This window comes from Haliotis rubra, unplaced genomic scaffold, assembly GCF_003918875.1.
Source record: "Haliotis rubra isolate DU_JTF1 unplaced genomic scaffold, ASM391887v1 Scf661, whole genome shotgun sequence".
Lineage (NCBI taxonomy): Eukaryota > Metazoa > Mollusca > Gastropoda > Lepetellida > Haliotidae > Haliotis > Haliotis rubra.
Genome location: NW_025767370.1, coordinates 171,409 through 194,380, shown reverse-complemented (window position 1 = coordinate 194,380; position 22,972 = coordinate 171,409). Strand labels below are relative to the sequence as shown.

Here is a 22,972-nt window from a genome sequence, read left to right as displayed (position 1 = left end):
AGCTTATCATTTCTTATCTTACATATCCTGTAAATAAATTGATAATGGTGAGCAAGCGTAAACCCAAGCACAAAATTTTGATCTGCAAATGTATGCTTATAATTTTTTAATTTGTTTTTTCATAATCAGCAATGTATATTATATGTCATGAATAAATGATAATTGTGTTTTAATTATGTTTCTTTTTTACTTTGTGTACATCACAAAAGTTTTTAGAAATTGTGAACTACCTGTTGTTTCTGATGTTCCTGAAACTCAGGGACACAAGTGGATGAAGACGAATGCTTGGCGAGAGTTTCACCAAGCTTATTGGCAATGTCAGCTCTATCAGTTAATAAATCATCACCGTCCTTAAAATGGTGAACAGTAGATTTTGAATCTTTGCCCTTTATTCTTTGTACCATATTCCACCTTTGAAATCGATGTGCGGGAATTTATTTTTGAAACATATTTTCTCCAAGACTGATGCTTATTCTGTTTAAATTAGGGTCGAGCCTTGGTATTAAGATTTTAACTTTATTCAAATTATGCACGTAGAATGTTGTTGAAAATACTTTTTGGGCTTTCTTCCACCACTTTCTGGTCTGTTTGCATTCATTATTGAACCATGGTTTATGAATGTGGAGTTGCAGAGGACTGTGGAATTGTTTTTTCAGCAATGTTGTTAAGTATATCCGAAAACAGTCGTATAGGATCCTCACTGTTAATGAAAAGGTCATGTTTCAAGTGTTCAGTACATAGAGTCTTATATAATGACTAATCTGCCTTGGTGAAGTTCCTTCTTGATAAAAGAAGGATAAACTCCAGGGTTGGGATCGAGTTTTAAGAATGATGGGGAAGTGATCACTCCCACATAGGTCATCATGGCCAAGCCATTCAAATTCATTATACAAGGTTGAATCGTTGATTGCCAGATTGAGGGATTTTGTCTTATCTCTTTTATTGAATAAACAAATGTTGTACCTCTTAAACTTGTTATTTGAATGAATACCCAGGTTTTAAAAATATGGTGGGTATCAAACAGTATAGATACCCACTTGAAATTGGAAATACCCACTTAGATGTTTGATTGTCATTTTAGAAGATGCTATTTGATGAACATAGAAAATTTTCTGGGTTTCATCTTCTTTTTATTGTTTGGTACAACATTTCAGGGCTTGAAACCTTCCTTCATTAATAGTATTAACCCATTTATGCATACTGGAACATATTCTGCCCTCGATCTGGCAATATGTGCCCCACCAAACAGTAAAAAGAAGATGAGAACCAGAAAATTGTCTATGTTCAATACCCACTTAATTTCAAAAGTATGGGTATCATACCCACATGGCCAAAAGCTTATCTGGAGCTCAGGAAGTACAGTGCTGCCAATCAAGCCAAGATGATGCATATGTGTAAACAATATGCAAATGTTAAAGTTACGATAACTACAAATATATTTAACTTTTATCACTGCGAAATCGGGGATATGATCAAAGTACAAATTTTATTATTTTTTTTGTTGTTGTTGAGTGACATGCTCTGTGAATGAGACTAGGGCACCTAATCATCAAGTACAAGGCTCATATTGTGTTTTCATAAATCTTCAGACAGGCAATATAATATAGTATCTTGTGCATGGAAGGGATGTGTCTTCTGTAGCTTTGCCACTGGATAGAAACTCCATAAGGACAAATGTTGATCGACAGTAGGGGGGCCATGCAATGTATGTACTCGACCAGGTTTACATCACAGGGGAGGTAACTCCTGTCATGTTTGGATACCACTTCAATTGCCCTCTGTGGGAACATTCTTTAGAATGAGAAATCCGTTTTATAGCCTGAATAATTTATTAAAGATTTCCAATCCACAGGATTTTTATGAGTTAAATTTCAAAATAGTCTCTCAGGATACTGGATCATCAGAATAGATTATGGTGTGACTAACTTAGAGACTCTGGCTTGAACACTCACAGTTTACTCCCAAGCTGTACTGGAGGTTTGGGCTGGACAAACTGTGGTTCAGGCATCGCCATGACTTCAGGTAAAACTCACAGTCTACCAAACCACAAGGACAATAGAGAGCAAACCCGACCGTTCCTGTGAAAGGTTCAGCAAGTCCAACTTCTGTTACTGAACAATGGCTGAACTGGTTATGTTTTCATTTGGCCTGTTTCGCCAGTCCAGTAGCGCCAGCTTTGCTCACTTTCTTCATCAATCATGTCACTTCTGCATTTTTCAGTTTTTCATTTTATTGTGGAAGACCCCAATGTTTCTACTCTACACCAGAGGGTAACAGACTGATGATCCACTGATCACTTTCCCAGACGACCAACCCTCTTGATCTATTATATCTTATCAGCTGTCGGCATTTCAAACAAGCAGAGGTACGTTGTTAGACAAGTTAGTGAAAGAGTCCCCTGAGGCAGATCATTCTTGTTCCAAAATAGGACAAGCTCTACATTATCTTCAACATGAAGGTCTTCAACATGCACACCTTGAGACACCTCAGCACTTCATCTTTGATCTTCAAACCAGGGGACCACATAATCAGCCTCAATCTCCAAGATGCTTACCTACATGTACCAATATACCCAAGCCATTTGAAGAACCTACAGTTCATCCTCCAGGGAATACACTATCAATGGAAGGTCCTCTTATAGCTATTTACCCGCCTCACGAGGCCCATCATCACACAGTTCCTCAATTGCAAGGGGGGATTGTATTAAGACGATACATAGATGATTGCATCCAGTGCCATACTGCTGCATGGTTCTTCAGAGACAATTGACTGTGTTTCACCACCCAATTGTCACGGGATTGATAGTCAGAGTGAAGAAATCAGAGCTTGTTCTGACCCAATGGCTTCAATGTATCGAGGCAGTGTTTGACACTCAGTCGGGCAATATTTTTGTTCCTCTGAATAGAATCAGATCAACAAAGTCTTTCTGCTCAATCTGGTAATCAAATTCTTTGATAGACTCCATTCACGTCAAGGTCAGATACAAACACATGTCCTCTGAATAGTGCAGTAGCTTCTGACAGCTGTTCTGACAACTTTTGTGCAAAATATGCTATTCCCAATATACCTGTAGACCCTGCATGTCCAACTCAGAATCAGTTTTGCCTCTGGAACATTCTAAAAGAGTTATAAGGTTTTTTTAATGGTCTGCGGTGGCTTCTTCCATGGAGTCACCAACCCATAGATAATAATATTTTGCTGAGCTAATTCCCCACAAGCAGACCAGCACGCCAGTTAGAGAAGGGGTTTCTCCAGAGACTTCAGTTGGACCCTACATGGTGACCATAATGCTTTAAGCAAGGGATCCAGATATCTGTTAAGACATTGCCTTTTATGGCTACCATAAATTAAATCCACTCTATGGACACTTTCTGTATAATACCCAACTTGTGAGGTCAGAATAAATTCCACCTTATATGTCCTTACCAGCATATTTACTGGGTTTATTGTCTTGTCTATTTCAAATGTCCTTCACCTTTGAAGATATCAGAAACCTCCTCAAGAATGTCCCTATTGCCAATTGAGAACAGAATGGTGCACTGATCACAATTTTTTCACAACAAACTCCAACTTCATGTCATTGATTTTGCATAAACGATTCTAATCACTTTCCTTTCTTTCAGCGTGTCCAGCTTCAATTGGAAATGTACTGTTTCTTTGTTCACCAACATCCTAGCAACGTGTTCTTTGTGGTCTTATCTTCAACTACAATCACAATCTCTTTCAATGTTGTCATCAGAATCTGATCAGAGCGATTACATTGACACTGACCTGATGACACTGTCAAGAACATTTGTTTTCTTCTGAGTTTTGCTTTCTGCTTTGTAATGGGGAATGATTTTTGCCAGATCAAGTATGTTGCACTAAAAGCAGGGCATTTGTCAAGGTTGCTGATGTGAGACATGTCACTGTATCTACAATTGATCAATGCTTTATACATAACACATCACTTTATTTTGATCATTGAATCTGTCTTTTGTCACACACTTGTGGCATTTCTTCACTGCTCACACATTTCAGTTGTTGATTATGGTTTCACAGGCACTGCACAATGTGAGCATCTGTCAAGTTTTGAGTCAGCTTTTTGTAACTTTTTCTGAGTGGCATTATTGGTGATCCCAATTATGATTCTGCCTTTATTCACTGTATCATTCAGGTGGGCATAAGTGCATGATCTAGCTGAGCTATGTATGTGTATCAGGGCATGGAGTCATCCCACAGATGACAGCCTTACCTTGTCAGCCTGAGTTAACATGTTTGGTCATGTGATTCATAATTACAGTGTTAACAATTTCAAGAAACAAATTACTCATTTTGGTATTTCTGAATGAACAACGACTCTTTTGTCTTGGGTGCTTTGTCCGTGTTCAGGTCCTGATTCTAACATTGCATCGTCTGCTCGTAGAAATACAAGATACACATGCACACATCTTGTAAAAGCTAACTGTTAAGAACAGTGTTCTTTGAAAGAAATACACGATAAGTTGCCTAAATGTTGGGTCAACATAAGAAATCTGACGATGATATTGCCAATATCATTTCCAACATTGGGACAGTGAATGCAAGTTGGGAATCAGTCGCTCTTGTTCTTTGAAAATGGCGGTCGTGAGACAAAACTGTTCACTCTTGATGACTTCTGTTTCGAACATCTGAATCATTTAGTTTTTTCTTGTAAAGAAACGTGTGAGATTTGCCAAATATATATATATATATATATGTATATTCTCATATCCAGGACTGGATGTCAACGTAAATAATGTTTCTTGTTTATGAAAATGAATATGTTACAATGTTGTATAACTTTATGGAAAATTGTTACCACAAACACGCTGTTGGACCACAAGCAGGTCGCCAGTTATTAGCCACTGTCGTCTTGCTGACCGTGGCCACTGATAGACCAATGTCGTGTTATCTGGGGTACACAGTCTGAGGACCCACTTTGTGACATCACACTAAGATATCATAAAAATCAGGTAACAGTATCTCCAGAACAGATTTGTGACTGCTGCCTTCACTAGCAGACAGTTGTTTAGATGTACTATCATGTAGTAGTATAGGTGAGGGGGGTTCTATTACAGATCCTCTGAGAGTGTTATTTATGGCTAATTCAGCTCCCAGTGACCCCTAAAAATCATGATCCACGAGCGGAGGCATCGTTTGATGTCCTTTTCAATATCCACATATAGGAGCCTAAATCTCTAGGGATCCGGCGAGTTTCGGCAGCCAATGCCAGAAGAAGACCAAGCGGGTATTATTAAGTTTCTATCATAAACATACACGCAAACAAAAGTACACCTATTTTCTGTGGGTACCTTGTTAGGATGAGAAAGCCACAATAACTCGGTGCGCCTAGTGGCAGCAAGAGTTGTATACTCCCCAGCAAGTTGAGATTGACAATACGATGTGCCGTTGAGATTGACATCCAGTGATCGAGGGAAAAAATACCAACGCCTTGAGCATGCACTAGTTGCGTGGAAATGTGCGCTATATAAATATCCTATTAAAAAATTTCCTATAATTTTCTACTCCATGTAGAAGGAGTGCCCGGGTTTGGCCGTGCAAACTGGTTTGGGCGTTTCTGTCTTCTTGTCGGCTGGTGTGCAGTGCTTCCAAGTCGTATGGATCAGACCTTCCAGACAAACACGGCCACACGTTTCTATGTATTCGGACCACTTTCCAATATACCTGTGGGAGGTAGTAAATCTTATTATTTATTTAGGGTATTTTGCCATTAATACAACTGTGTCCTTAAGCGTATTAAAGTGGTTACACCACCGTTAGCAATCCATCGCTTTGTATCCGTCGGTGACAACGATGTTTTATTCATTCTCAAACGTATATTCTATGCTTGTCAATTCTCAGAGTATTCATTTCTCATTTGAATTTTTGCCTATGGAATAGGGCCTCTTTGTGTTGTTAATGTTTTATTTGTTTTTTCACGACATATTTCATCACAACCTTAGCCTTTCTTATCTCGCCGCTGTCGGCTTTCTGAATAGAAAACATTTTAGGCCTCATTCTGACGTACTCAGCAATCGGGGTCCTGGCACACTTGTCTTTCATTTTCCCAAGTACCTTTTTGTTCACCATGTTGTGCAGGGCGTGGGCTTTTGGGTAACTTCTTTGAGTGGCATTGTTTACTTTCTTGACAATGATAAAAGAATCTGTATCAAAATGTCGCATCTACCAAATAAAGAAGTTGTTTATCCATAAAGTTTGTCTGTATATGTCTATTGGGTAGTCACTCGTATCGTACAGGTGGATGTCTTTCGCTATATCTTTGTACACATCCTCTGTTTGAATTTCCATCAACAACGAATCGGTGTCGGTGTACAACACCTCGCATCTATCACCGTATTGCTTCTTGAGTATATTGTAGGAGAAGTCATACATCAAGTGTTTGGATAAATCGAGAATACTCATCCCCACGTAGACCGGTCGATTGAATCTGATGTGACTCTTGTTCATGTGCAATGCTGCCAAGTCATCGTTGATGAGTTTACTTCGATTAAAGGCCGGACTCGCTATTAATTTCCTAAGTTTATCTTGCTCGTGAGATCAGGCTAATTTGACATTGACTCTTTTTCTCAAATTTTCCATTGTTTTACAAAAGACAGAATTGTTCATGAGTTTGCATAAATTTTTCTCAAAGTCGCTAGTTGCTTGTTTCTGTAAATCCATGTTCATCCTGATGTAAGGCTCCATCCAGTGACTTTGATTAAACTTCAGAACCTGATGTACTTTTTTTGAGCATCATGCCTAATGATAAGTACAGTTGCAGATTTCGATAGTGGACGATGTATTTCATCTTATCCATCAAGTTGGGTACGAGTTTTTCTACTGTAGCCAGCTTATATTCTCCCAACAGCTCTCGCTGTATAGTCTGACAGCCAGTCGGTATTCACCATTATAAGAATCTCATTTTCGCTTGGGCAGCCCTTTTTATCAGCAACCACAAACCCTATTTTCGACCCGACACCAAGACAGGTATACGAAAAAACAGGCACCAATGTTGCTCGAACTTCCAATTAGACATATGGAGTTGCTACAGTATAGAGGATACACTCCGACAACAACAACTATGGCAAAGCAAATCGCAGCAACTTTCCAAGAAATGGGTTTCGGTGCAGCAAATCGATCGCACAGCATTTCTACACACGACAACAACCTTGTGTCCGATATCTTGATGGTAGACTATCTCGCCGGAAATCTCGGGGGGAATCCACCTGCAAACTCTTTCCAGTCTCCCAGCCTTTGCCTGCATATCAGAAATTGTAGATCTGGTTATCGTCTTCGTATGTAAAAACATTCACAGTAATAAAAAATATAACAATACATCCTTGATATCATTTATTAACATTCATAGATGGCATAACATACATATTTAAATCACATAATCAATCAGTTTTGTATCGATTTCAAAATCACATTGGCACAAAACTCACGTTTGTTTTTAACGGTTGTCGCTATTTCACTCTCAGAAGCCATTATGACCCGGATGTTGAATGAGTCACTGTTTACATACAACTAGTTCCACACTAACATGTGGATGTCTGGTGAACAATAATTTAAAACTTGAAAAAGTCTTTGATGTTTTTTTTGTTGTTCATGTTGTCAATCAGCAATATCACATGTCATTGCTGTGTGCGCATGTGCCTATCAAACTTCACATGCCAGTCTTTGAAGATCAGTGCTGTCATCCAAGCCTTCTTGTTTGCATACCAGTGACACACAGAATTAGGATCAAAATTCTACCAAAACATCTTGGCCTGTTAAATTTCCATATTACCAGTGGTTTAGGTTTGTCAGTGCCTGATGCGTTCACCACAAGCATAACAGTAAGACGATCTTTTGCTTGTTTTTTGCCAGACACAGGACAAGTGCTCAGTGTGGTATTGGGTTCAATTTTGTAAAACAAGCCAGTTTCATCACAGTTGTAGACGTCACACGGATTGTATTCAGCCAGGATTTGCTGCAATTCTTCTCTACCTGCGTCTACAGCGATCTGTGGGGCTGAGGCTGATTCACCATGAATTTTGCGCGTCTTAATTCCTTGTCGCTGCTTAAATCTGGTCACCCATCCACTACTGTAGGCAAAGTCAGTAACCCCTAATTTCTCACCTAGAATCTTAGCCTGCTCTCTTAACAGTTCATCATTCACATGAATGGACCTACTTCTAACATCGGTAAACCATAAAAACAAGGCCTTTTCAAGATCCTCCTGCTGGGGTTTTCTAGCTCTTAAAGCATTTGAATCAGTCGTAGAGACGCTCAACCACTTAGCAGACTGCTTCAGGATGTCAGATACGGTTGATCGTCCAATCTTCACATCAAACTTCTGCGCAGCAAAAGTGATGACTTGTTGTTGTGTTGTCTGGGGTTTGTCCTTCTTCAAAAGGCAGATTTTTTTCGTGATCAATGGCGTAACTTCTACTCGGGCTCCCTTATCAGGTGGTGTACTCGCGACAGACATCTTGTGATGAATGCTACAGCTCGCTCTATTGTTATTTCTTGATTAAATCGTCTCAATTAATTATCTTGTGTTTCTAATTAACAAGTGTGATGTTCACTGACGTGGGTGTCAAGCAGCCAGTAAGGCAGGCGCTAATCACCTTTCATGCGAGAATGTCGGATTAACGAGAGTCATTATCACAGTTTTAAATGGTTCCCTAATTTTTTGTCGGATTAACGTGATTGTCGGATTAATGAGTGTCGGATTAACGAGAGCTGACTGTATATAGTATAAAAAATGCCTCAGAAAAGACTGATTCCAAATTGTTGTTTCTTGTGCAGAGATCTTTCCACACATCTTGCGAATCTCTTCCATTTGGTCGATAGCAAGACTAAGTGGAAGAGATTCGCAAGATGTGTGGAAATATCTCTGCACAAGAAACAAAACAATGATTTGGAATCGGTTGCAATCGACTACGCAAAATATGGAATACAGAAGAAGATATGCAATTAGCTACAAAGCCAATTTCCTATCCCGCTAGGGAGATAGCACCAAATCCAGCCTGCCTCAGAACCTTCGACCCTCTTGCCCGCCGTCAAGATAGCTCCAAATCCGACGTTACCCTCCAGCACGCCCGTATTGCCTGTCACATAACCTTCGACCCTCTTGCCAGCTAGCGAGATAGCTCTGACGTCGCCCACCACTCAGGACTTCTACGATTGTCTGTGGAAGATTGAGTCTCGAGCGGAGCAAACCGCGATGATGTTGTCGGCTCGTGTTGAGCAAACAATGAATATGTTGGTCGATATCTCGTCTAGGCTGGACGGCGACGACGATTCCACTCTCGACGAACTCAACCAGGAAATAGAAAGCATAGAGGTCTCAGGAACAAGAGAGTCATGTGGATATCCAGAAGGTGGGGCAGATGCTAGAATTGGCCCAAAAGTGCACCTATCTTTCGCTAGCTGCCGTGTTTGTCTGGAAAGTCGTCCACACGACCTGGAAGCACTGCACACTGGCTAGCACATCCGGCCGACGAGAACACAAAAACGCTCAAATCAGTTTGCACGGTCAAACCCGGGCACTCCTTCTAAATGGAGTAGAAAATAGGTGTACTTTTGTTTGCGTGTATGTTTATGATAGAAGCTATACCCGCTTGGTCTTCTTGGCGTTGGCTGCCAAATCTCGCCGGTGCCCTAGAGATTTAGGCTCCTATATGTGGATATTGAAAAGGACATCAAATGATGCCTCCGCTCGTGAATCATGATTTTTAGGGGTCACTGGGAGCTGAATTAGCCATAAATAACGCTCTCAGAGGACCTGTAATATAACCCCCCTTACCTATACTACTGATGTACATTGTAAGCACAGATTCAACCTGAGGAAGTGGAATATCTGTTTATTTTGTTGAGTGTAGACAATAGATATGCAGGGTCAATAACTTTGGAATCGCCTAGTTGTGTCTTCTTTCTTAACGTCTGACCATAAAAAATTCAGGGTTCATTGGATACAAGTCAAACATTCAGTAGCCTACAGCAAACTGGGCCATTAAAATGCATTTGTCTTCTCACACCCCAGCAGACATTTCTGCTTGATGATGTTCACTTTGCTGAAGGAGAACATGTATGTCCCCGCATGTTGTGGTTCGGATAAATGGAACATCTAAGATTTGCCAAGTAGCTGATCTGAGTGACCTTCCAGGCTTGTGAAAGTTGACTAGTTCCAGGAGATAGAATGGAGCAAGTATTAGAGGCATGAGATTATGGTACTTGCTACAATAATAGATATACAATTAACATTATTAATAATAGGTGATTAAGAGGTGAGAAGATACAAATTATGAGAGGATTTAATAATATATTTAAGATATGAAGTGATTAATAACGTTGTAAGGTAGGAAGTCAGTAACGAAGGTAATAAACATGAAAGTAGGTCGTTACAGCTGATGAGGGCAAGGTGAGGTGACTCATAGCTTAGGTAAGGGAAAAACTACTACACTATCAAGATGGAGCGGCGTGGCCGGGGACCGTGCTACCAATTCTTTGTACTCTACGAGTCATATATGGCTAGGGGAGAGAGACTCTGAGATTCCTGGAATCCGACTCACGGTCTTACAAATATGGTATTGGGGGTACGAAATAGAGGTGGGGGAGAGTAATAGATAGTCAGGTTATGGGTTATTGACCAATAGAAAAAATGGAAAAGGGTGTTGGCTGTGACGTAGGAACCCAGTTTTAAGCTGGAGCAAAGCTCAGAGACGGGTGTCTGGTGCGGGCCTACTCTTGATGTTGGTCACTAGGAATCGTCTCGGAAATTATATTGAAGCACCAGCATTTGGCTTAAGACTGAAGCTTTGCGGCTGAAGTCTTATAGAGTGACCATAGAGTAGGTTGACCAGCAACACAGTGTTAATAAAAACTATTGAACGAAGATCATCGTCCTGTGTTTGCTGGAGGAACTACGGTAAAGTTCCAAGGGCACCCGGGTACTGACACTGTACCTCTCGGTCATCCCGTATCGTCAGGACCGAAGTACGGGGGTATACCGTAGTTCAGGTAACGACACGCCATCCCAAGTGTGGGATACCGACAGGTAAAAACCGTCTACCTGCCAGGTAAAGGTGCTAGTCAGAAACGCCTTGGAAACAAGCCCATTAATGGACTTGTAAACAAACACTAGAAGTTTGAATACAACTCTGTCTTTTACAGGGAGCGAGTGTAAGTCCTTCAGGACTGGTGTTATGTGCACATACATGTGTGTGCGTGTTATGAGCCTGGCAGCTGTGTTTTGAACACGCTGTAACTTGTCATGTATTTCTGCTGTATTCCATAGAGTTGACTGTTGCAGTAGTCCAGACGTGATGTCATAAATGCATGGGTTAGGCATTTTTATGATGGTGTGTCCATGTACCTGCTAATCTGTCTGATGTTCCTTAGGTGGTAATAAGCAGATTTGCAGATGTTACTGACGTGATTTTCCATACTTAATGTTGAGTCAAAGATGACACCTAGATTTTGAGCATGGCTTTCTGGTTGAACAAACGTGTCTCCCATTTGAACTCCAGGGACCTTGAACTTTTTTGTTTGTTTGGAGCTGATGATGAGAATCTCAGTTTTGTCATCATTCGATATAAGAAAATTACTGTTCATCCAACATTTGATATCAGCTATGTCAATGAGGTGAAGGCGTTGCTCATTTACACATTTCCCTCGACCTCTGCTGGACCAACTCCTGAGGGAATAAGAGAGTACGGTTTTACGCCGCTGTTAGCAATATTCCAGCAATATCACGGCAGGAGGACACCAGAAATGGGCATCACACATTGAACCCAAGTGGGGAATCGAACCCAGGTCTTCGGCATGACAAGCCAATGCTTTAACGCACATAGAAGCTTTCGACCTTGCTTGCTTGCCATTATCAATTTGTTTACAGAACATGTAGAAAGAAAACTGCCATTTGATTGGTCGCTATTTATAGATGGACCAATCAGTGAAGGGTTAACAAACCATGACGTGTTGTGCATCTAAATTGCATTTAGGATTATTCAAGATTCTTTTAATCGCGAATATTTAGAGATGGAAAAACTTTAATATTTTTTTGATTGGCTTGAATTGAGGAAAGTGGAGGAGATTATCTTCATAGCGTGTCAGAAGTCACTTCTCCTCACTTATCTATGGAACAGTTTGGAAAAAGATCATTCTTTCCCAAGGTTAACTGCCAAAAGATAGAAATGTGGACCCTCCACCTCAGAAATGTCCACCTGTGAAGATTCGGGTAAGAACTGGTCTGTAGCTCCCATGCTTGTCATAGGAGGCGACTAATGGGATCAGGTGCGCAGACTTGATGACTAGGGTGCCGTTGTACAAAGTGATCTTAGAGCCAAGGTGACGGTAACATAGATTTAAGGTAGTCTTAGCGCTAAGGTTGTTTTGGACAACAGCACCCAGGTCAACAAAGGTAGTCTTATCAAAAAATTGCGTAGATTGATTCTCATGCTATTGATCACTGGAATGTCAGGTCCAGACTCAATTATCTACAGACCACTGACTACTTTGTAGCTGGAATGTTGCTGAGTGCAGCATTAACCAATAAACATCAGAAATGTCTGATTTATCTCCTGCAAGCCTTCTGTGGATAAAGTTTTAAGCTACTGCAGCAGGTGAAAACATTTACCTCTAAAAGTTAGCAACATGCAGAGCTCTCTCCATCAATAAAGAGTGACTGTAAGGACCATGAAAGTGGGTATAATCAACTTCACTAGCTTCTTGGGGATCAGTTAAAGCCCATTTCTGGTGTCCCCCACCGTGATGTTGCTGGAATATTGCTAAAAGCGGCATAAAACCAAACTCAGTCAGTCAGTCAGTCTTGGGGATCAGTTTCAAATGTTATAAGTCTGTCAATGGATAATTTTCGTATGATGTCAGCCAAATTGCTAGAATATTTAACATGATGTTAAAGAGGTAGAATTTTTTAATTATTCATATTGGTAACTATTGTTTGATTTTAATAATTATATATAATTACATATGTGTCCTTCCCCTTCACCCCTCACTTTGAAGTCAAATAAATTTCTGAATATGTCACGCACTCAAATATATTTCACAGTTCCGATTTCTGCAGAAAATTCCCTGTTTCTTGATACCATCCACTGTTATTTCAGACAAAGCTAAAGTGCAGGTTAATGAACAGCGATTTAATTCAACCTTATTAGTAAAACTGATAATATTAAAGAAAGTGATTGTACATTTTATGAAATGTATATACACACAGATTTAAAGGAATTGTCTTGTTAATTGAATTCGTTTGTGTCATTTTATAGACAAAGCAATGATGTATATTGATTGGCCAGGTGCTCGTTTGTCGGAAATGTTTCATGATTCACTATCATTGTTTTTGATAACAATGAATCAATTCATATTCGATTAAAACATATTGTGATGACAGGTTATCAAACTGTATACTGTTTATACAAAAATTGTTTTAAAATATACTAGGCACATAAAGAAACTGTGCATACAAAAATTTAAAATCTAAATTTATCAAACCTGTGTAGAAACATAAGGATTTAAACTCAGAGATTAGTGACATGTATCCAACATGCATGCACATGCCACGTTCCGTGACGTCAGTGGGTTCGTCCTTGAGACGTGCAATACGTTGTTGCACGTGCAATCCGGGAAAGAGAAGCAGAGCAAATGAATGCCAACCAATACTGTCACTTTGGAAAGCTCAACCCCTGCCCTTGCGATCGTTCAAAAAATTAAACGGCTATTGAAACGCATAGCATGCCAACGCTCACGTCTGCACAACGTCATGAGGCCATTGGGATGGTCCGTGGGGGAATGTCTCAACGACAAGTTGCTGCACATTTCCACTGCCACCGGAACACCATTTCTGCACTGGTGAGACGCTACCAGAACCCAAATGACGTCATTGATCGGCCACATTCTGGACGTCCACGTGTAACAAGGCCAAGACAGGACAGATGGATAAGGGTGACCCATCTGCGCCACAGGTTTCCGACTGCAGTGATGACTGCCCGAACCATCCCAGGACTTCGCCGTATCCACCCCAACACAGTTCGACAACGTTTACGTCATCACGGGATCAGACCACGACGTCCCGTTATATGCGTCAATCCCCACACAACGTCATCGACAAGCTCACCGCATGTGGTGCCGAAATCATGTCCGCCGACCCTTGTTTTGGTGGAAAAATGTTGTTTTTACAGATTAGTCCAGGTTTAACATTTCCCATAGTGATGGACGTCAATGTGCCTATAGACGCGTGGGAGAACGCTATGCACAGGCCTGTGTCTTGGAGAGGAATCGCTTTGATGGTGGTTCCGTGATGATTTGGGGTGGAATAACAGCACACCAAAGAACTCCTTTGGTGATTGTTCAGGGCAACTTAACTGGTGTGGGCTACAGGGATCAGATTCTTCGACCTGTGGCAATTCCTTTTCTGCAATGTCATGGCCCTGGGTTAACATTCCCACAGGCCGCCCTCATACGGCAAGGGTTGCTATGGATTTCTTGCAACACCACAACGTTGACTTACTGCCTTGGCCTGCAAATTCACCGGATCTCTCCCCGATAGAGCATGTTTGGGACGAGATGGATCGGCATCTACACCGTCTTCCTCATCTGCCAGATGACGTCCGTGACCTTGCAACAGAACTTGAGAGAATCTGGCGTGACATCCCACAAGCCTTCCTTGCACCTTTGATAGGCTCTATGGCGTCGTCGATGCACTGCTGTTCTCAATGCCGATGGTGGACATACCCGTTATTGAGCTTGTGACATGGTCGTTTGACCCCTGTCCCACTTATGGACTCGTGACGTCATTGTGATTGACTTGAAATTCTCCCGACTTGTTATGGTCTCATGATCCCTCCATTAAAGTTTATATGTACTGTTGACATTGTTATCGTACTTATCAACTGGGATAATATTTTGATAATGCACAGTTTCTTTATGTGCCTGAATATATTAAACCATGTCATGTCATATTTTGGACAAACCTTACATCTATACTACAATAGTTCCATACAAAAATGCAATCTGTTTGCATCCTTCATTGCATATTTAGCTACATAATCATAAACAAAGAAAAAACTTATCCTTAAGAAATTATTCGGGGTGAAGTGAAATATTATTTTTCATTTATGTTATATTGATGCCAAACAGGTGCACATGTTGCTCACAATAAGATACACAGTCAAACCGTCTGATTGTTGATATAATCAGGACACTATTTAAATGGTAATATCAGTCATTTTATGTTTTGTCTAAAGAGTGTTAAATTCTGGCACAGAAGCCGAGACCTTTTATACAATTAATGAAAATTATGGAAATTAGGTGAGATATATACAAATCGGCATATCAATGTCATCTTTTTCCAGATGTCGCAAAATGCATTAAACAAGCAATGACGTCAACTAAAATGTAATCTTTTCAGTAATTTCATTACATTTGAAGATATGGTTTGCACTCTGTTAATAATGATGCAAACTTAGTCAAAATACATCTACACAAACAGAAGAATATGGGAATCTAAGAACTAATTTAAATATCGGATAGGGTCATCCAAATCGCTATTACATTCTTTCTCATGTTGTACATTGTCATCTTTTCTTATAAATTGTGAAATTACCAAAATGTGTCCGCTCTCACATTGGGGATCTTTGTATTGGAATAGTTTTGTTCAGTGTGAACAAAACATAATGAAAATATAGCGTCCGTATCCAGAACAAATTCTGTGTCGAAAACATCATGAATTCTTCATGAAGACTTCATGATGACTTCACGAAGAATTCATGAACATTAACTCATTAAGCCTGAGAGCCCCATCACACCTGGAAGCCCTCGTTGATTGCCCACTCTCTGTGCCCGAGACTAATTAGTGCTAGTCACACCTGATTTCCCTGGCAGGTTTTGGGGATCACAGGAAACTGTCTAGTCGTACAAACAAGTCCTGATTGTTTAATTGTGTCGTAAAGATATATGTTGAAAGAAATCAGGTGTGAATACATGTCGTGTATTGCAAGCTTTATGTAATTTTATTGCAAGTTTCTCTTGTAGACCTTTTGTCGGCTTTTACATTTATATTTTTTCACAATATGCATACACATGTATTCTTTGTATGTAACAGATGAGACACACGTTAACAAATTCTCTCTTATATCATTGTGTGAGGTTTAAATTTACAAAACATCTATGACAATGACATACTGTAAAGAAGAATTTACTTTCATACTTTATAATCTTCGACGAAACTAGCGGTTTTGCCGATACATTTCTAGTGTTTACGAATTATTTTAATGAAAGTACTATAAAGCTAGTCTGTGACTAGCACAAAGCACATTCATAGCATTGCACTTTATTTCATACAGATTTAATGCAGAAAACATCACGTGACCATACAAACATACATATACAAAATGTATACTACATATTCCTTGCATAGACATAAAACAAAGAGTCACGTGATAGGGCGTCATTAAATTTCGAATAGAGCGTTCGGTATCTCAACTGTTCAATGTAGTGGCTGGTCATATGTTATCTGCGACCAATCGTATCATGAGATACCTGTCACAGAGGAAAGGACAGGTGATGGGCGTGGGCGAAATTTCTGAAGAACACGTTTGTTCACTCAGCAGCTTGGATAGAGGTTGGTTATTGGCTATATCCTTGACCAGTCGATATGCTGGGTTTCGCTTTATCAACTCAAGCTATCATGTAACAGTTTGTGTATTGTAAACATACACACTGGTATCTCAACTGTTCAGTATAGTGGCTGGTCATATGTTATCTGCGACCAATCGTATCATGAGATACCTGTCACAGAGGAAAGGACGGAGGTGACGTGGCGAAATTTCTGAAGAGCACGTTTGGTCACTCAGCAGCTTGGATAGAGATTGGTTATTGGCTATATCCTTGACCAGTCGATATGCTGGGTTTCGGCTTTATCAACTCAAGCTATCATGTAACAGTTTATGTATTGTAAACATACACACTGGTATCTCAACTGTTCAGTTTAGTGGCTGGTCATATGTTATCTGCGACCAATCGTATCATGAGATACCTGTCACAGAGGAAAGGACAGGTGACGGGGCGTGGGCGAAATTTCTGAAGAGCACGTTTGGTCACTCAGCAGCTTGGATAGAGATTGGTTATTGGCTATATCCTTGACCAGTCGATATGCTGGGTTTCGGCTTTATCAACTCAAGCTATCATGTAATAGTTTGTGTATTGTAAACACACACACTGGTAACGATGTATGAAATATACACATAAGACAAATAGGAGTAGATAGTCACTTTGGCGAGTTTATTTGTCCTCATTTTAGTGTTTTTCGATAAGTAAAACAAAGCGATTGAAATCCAACCACTGAGTAGAGGTAGTATTTATTTTCATATACATTTTATGCACATAACTAGTACATAAAACATAATGGTTTGCTGTACATGTAAATATAATCTTCACCTTGATACGAATGACTATCCAAACTAGAGTACACGCATTACAGAATTCACGAGGTGCCACTATACTGAATTATTATAGTGTATAAACTTGCAGTTGACACCCCCAATATTTATGAAGGTGGGCGTGCCTATATCTTTACTGAATGCAAAGGAGGTTCATAAGATTACAGATGTGCATGCATGTATAAACATCACAGAGAGGGGCGTGACTCCATAAAGCAAGGTGTCCAATGATATAACAGCGCATCTGTTTATTTTACACTTGTCACGGGACAAACCTTTCAACAAGGACGTAACTACATATGCATTCTACCGGAGGCTGTTATTTCAAGGTCGAAAGAGGCTTTCAATTATCTCATTACTGTAATCTGCTTGAATGATTATACGCATGTGTATCGGTACCGTAACTGATATACTATCCAGCTTTTATTGACGATGGATCAATAGAGACTGAGTTGATTGATACACGTGATAATTGCACCGGATTTGATAATTAAACACAGATCAAATACAAACGTTTTACAGAATGCTCATGTAAATTACATAGAAAACTGACAATTCAAATCAACATGAAACTTTCAACAGCTTGAACAAAAATGCTTGAAATACCTTTGTATGGCTTACATGTAATAACTTATGGTATTACTTCTGTCCATGTGTGACAATGTTTTGAATTACCAACTTACTGTCTTTTGTAACAAACGTAGAAAAACATTTCATTGTTGTAATAACACTGACATGTATATATGTATTCGATGCAAAGTAGCGACTTATCACTTTATATTAAGCTTAGGTAACATTCACGAACTTTAGATTATGGAAAACAACTAGTTACAATTCAGTAAACTTCAAATTAGTAGGTTCAATTATGTTTAATCTATTCGAGCTTGGATGTATAATTACTTGTGTTTATACATTATGTTTCAGTATATGAAACATGACAACGTAATGATGCCTAAAAAGTAAATTCAAACTATTCTATTGTGTTTGAATTCTTTGTATGTCCTTGAAATTTCGTATATTGTTTCCTATTTATTAGGTAGTTGAAGGAAATATAATTTTTAGTAACCTCTAAACCATTACATCTAATTCAATCAAGGTGCATACAAAGTATTTTAGTATCCATTCCCAAGGAAGAGTACCAGGCACTTACCTCTGTAAAAACATCTTAATCCCCTTTCTCGCCGACATGCGTTCATTTGCTAAACGCTGTACAAGCCTATGATAATGATTATCAATTGTTATCAAAACACTTTAAATACTTCTTCTGATTGATACTAAAGGTGGGATCTCTCGTAAGAAAAGCTAACATTTGTTGCTCAGTACTGCTAAATTGGTTGAAATAATAGGTACAGTGCGATTTTTAAAAGTACAACACACATGTGCGTCTCTCGCTGAATAAGAGGTGCTTTCGGTTGACGACTGTATGTGGCCCTCGCTGTGAGAAACTGCTAATTACCTGCCCCATAAACACGTCACTCGCTGTGAGGAGCTGATTAATTTGCCCCATATATGCGTCTCTCGGCCTTAATGAGTTAAATGAGACATCTACTTCATGAAGAGTTCATGAAGATAATTCATGAAGTGTTAATGAACACTTCATGAAGACTTCCTGAAGAGTTCGCGAAGACTTCATGAAGAGTTCACGAAGACTTCCTGAAGAGTTCACGAATGTAGTTTACTCTGGAAATTTACAGTTAATAAGATTAGTCTTAGTTCATGAACAAAAACTTCATGAAGTAAAATATAACTTCATGAAGTGTAAAATAACTACATGAAGTTGATGAAGTCTTCATGAAGTGTGTCTTCATGAAGAAGGTTCATGAAGATTTTAGCTGAAGTTGATGAACACTTCATGAACTCTTCGTGAACTGTTCATGAAGTTCATGAAGAGTTCATGAACTCATGAACTGAGTTTCGCAGGGGTGATGAGTTACATTAACCTAGTTTTAAGCATAGCAGAGTTATGCCTCCGTATCTTTATACGTGTATGACCTCTCTGTCGTCGTTTGCCATCATAGAAGAAAATTCATTTTCGACATTTATTGCAAATCATGAGTGTAAAGTTATGCATACTCCCACAAACACATTATACTTATGTCGTTCAGATATCAGGCTGTATTTTTTCGCTCACACTTTCCGTTAAGATGCCAAATTAAAAAAATCGTAGCACAGTGCTTTTATCGATGAACGATAAAAAGCGGAGAAATTTACTGTTTTTAAACGCATAACAAAATTTTGGACAACCTTTAGCAGTGCCTGTTTTTTTAACTGCCTATATATTGGCACTTGAATGTATACCAACGAATAGGAAATTTAATGTACTACATTTCTGTGTAATTTTATAGCCATACACAGATCCAGGAGTGCGCGAGCGCAATTCTCTTACTACGTTTACTTTTCAAACCTTCTGAAAATGTGCCCCTGAAAAATATTTTTTGTTTGGCACCTGTTTGTTTGTTTGTTTGTTTGAATTTCACACGCTGATTTCAAAGGATAATCATTGTTAACTCTATCAAATCCATGTTTAATATATTGAAAACATGTTCATCTCCATTATGCCTTCAGAAAAAATACAAGAAGTACACATAGCAGGGCTCGATTTAGTGCTTTGTTACTTGCACTGGTGCAACACAATATTACAAAGTGCAACCTAGTTATGAGTCTAACTTGCACAAGGTGCAAGTCAATTTTTGAGAAATAAATCAACAATAAATCTAACATTATAAGCACATATATGTCAGCTCATTTCTCTTCTAAACTTTGAATAGCTATGGTACTAAAACATTGCTATTCATATGTATACACGTTTCAGCTATGACAGCTCTTGTAAACAGGGCTCTGTCTCTGAGTTGCTATGGTTTCATAGGTACTACATCACGGAAATATGTTCATGTGCACCGAAACCTCACACTATGGTGCAACTGGAATTTGGCTGGTGCAACTATGTTTTTATCTTAGGTTGCACCTGGTGCCAGTAGGTTAACCTCTCTTAAATCGAGCCCTGCATAGAGTACAGTAGATCTATAGAGCTGCAAGGCGCTGTCATATATGCAGATAGCACACTGAACTGAACATGGTTGTTTTCAGTACCAGTACAGTCAATCAATGGCTTCTCGAGGGCAACAGGAAACATCAAAGCTGAGGCAAAACATGGAAGAACAACTTGATCGCCTAATGCAGCAGCTAACTGACTTGGAAGAATGCAGGTAATATGCTGCACAGTTGCAATACTTTTCATTCCAATGAGGGGAAAGCAGCAGTGTATGTGTAGGGAATCCCCCGGGGGTCCTGTATTACACATATAAGTGGCAACCTGAACCTGGGGGTCCTGTATTACACATACAAGTGGCTACCTGACCCCCGGGGGTTCCTGTATTACACATACAAGTGGCTACCTGAACCTGGGGGTCCTGTATTACACATACAAGTAGCTACCTGAACCTGGGGGGTCCTGTATTACACATACAAGTGGCTACCTGAACCTGGGGGTCCTGTATTACACATACAAGTGGCTACCTGAACCTGGGGGTCCTGTATTACACATACAAGTGGCTACCTGGCCCCGGGGTCCTGTATTACACATACAAGTAGCTACCTGAACCTGGGGGTCCTGTATTACACATACAAGTAGCTACCTGAACCTGGGGGTCCTGTATTACACATACAAGTGGCTACCTGAACCTGGGGGTCCTGTATTACACATACAAGTGGCTACCTGAACCTGGGGTCCTGTATTACACATACAAGTGGCTACCTGAACCTGGGGGTCCTGTATTACACATACAAGTAGCTACCTGAACCTGGGGGTCCTGTATTACACATACAAGTAGCTACCTGAACCCGGGGGGTCCTGTATTACACATGCAAGTGGCTACCTGAACCTGGGGGTCCTGTATTACACATACAAGTGGCTACCTGAACCTGGGGGTCCTGTATTACACATACAAGTGGCTACCTGAACCTGGGGGTCCTGTATTACACATACAAGTGGCTACCTGAACCTGGGGGTCCTGTATTACACATACAAGTAGCTACCTGAACCATGGGGTCCTGTATTACACATACAAGTAGCTACCTGAACCATGGGGTCCTGTATTACACATACAACTGCCTACCTGAACCTGGGGGTCCTGTATTACACATACGAGTGGCTACCTGGCCCTTGGGGGTCTTGTGTTACACATACAAGTGGCTACCTGGATGCTTGGGGTCTTGTATTACACATACAAGTGCCTACCTGGCCCCTGGGGGTCTTGTATTCATCATACAAGTGGCTACCTGACCCTGGAGTCCTGTATTACACATACAAGTGGCTACCTGACCCCCGGGGGTTCCTGTATTACACAAACAAGTGGCTACCTGAACCCGGGGGGTCCTGTATTACACATACAAGTGGCTACCTGACCCCCGGGGGGTCCTGTATTACACATACAAGTGGCTACCTGAACCCTGGGTTCCTGTATTACACATACAAGTGGCTACCTGAACCCGGGGGGTCCTGTATTACACATACAAGTAGCTACCTGACCCCCGGGGGGTCCTGTATTACACATGCATGTGGCTACCTGAACCCTGGGGTTCCTGTATTACACATACAAGTTGCTACCTCTACCCGGGGGGTCCATTATTACACATACAAGTGGCTACCTGAACTCGGGTGTGTCCTGTATTACACATACAAACTGCTACCTCAACCTAGGGATCCTGTATTACACACACAAGTGGCTACCTGAACCTGGGGGTCCTGTATTACACATACAAGTGGCTACCTGGCCCCTGGGGGTCCTTTATTACACATACAAGTGGCTACCTGGCCCCTGGGGGTCCTGTATTACACATACAAGTGGCTACCTGAACCTGGGGTCCTGTATTACACATATAAGTGGCTACCTAACCCCTGGGGGTCCTGTATTACACATTCAAGTGCTTACCTGAACCATGGGGTCCTGTATTACACATACAAGTGGCTTATTGAACCGTGGGTCCTGTATTACACATACAAGTGGCTTATTGAACCGTGGGTCCTGTATTACACATACAAGTGGCTACCTGAACCATGGGGTCCTGTATTACACATACAAGTGGCTTATTGAACTGTGGGTCCTGTATTACACATACAAGTGGCTACCGGAACACGGGGGTTCTATATTACACATACAAGTGGCTACCTGACCCCCATGGAGTCCTGTATTACACATAGAAGTGGCTACCTGAACCCGGGGGTCCTGTATTACACATACAAGTGGCTACCTGAACCTGGGGGTCCTTTATTACACATACAAGTGGCTACCTGAACATGGGGGTCCTGTATTACACATACAAGTGGCTACCTAACCCCTGGGGGTCCTGTATTACACATACAAGTGGCTACCTGAACCTGGGGGTCCTGTATTACACATACAAGTGCCTACCTGAACCATGGGATCCTGTATTACACATACAACTGCCTACGTGAACCCGGGGGTCCTGTATTACACATACAAGTGGCTACCTGAACCTGGGGGTCCTGTATTACACATACAAGTGGTTAC

The 22,972-nt window shown here is 40.5% G+C and overlaps 1 protein-coding gene across 2 annotated transcripts in view; it reads left to right on the top strand.

Moving 5' to 3' along the window:
* Positions 1-22,972, top strand: part of LOC124257472 (protein LZIC-like) — a 151,396-nt gene that overhangs the window by 20,262 nt on the left and 108,162 nt on the right. For both annotated transcript variants that reach the window (XM_046691540.1, XM_046691539.1), the window contains exon 2: positions 20,529-20,647. In XM_046691540.1, coding sequence (XP_046547496.1) covers positions 20,547-20,647 — 101 coding nt within the window. In that variant the 5' untranslated portion in view covers positions 20,529-20,546. The remainder of the gene's footprint in view (positions 1-20,528; positions 20,648-22,972) is intronic.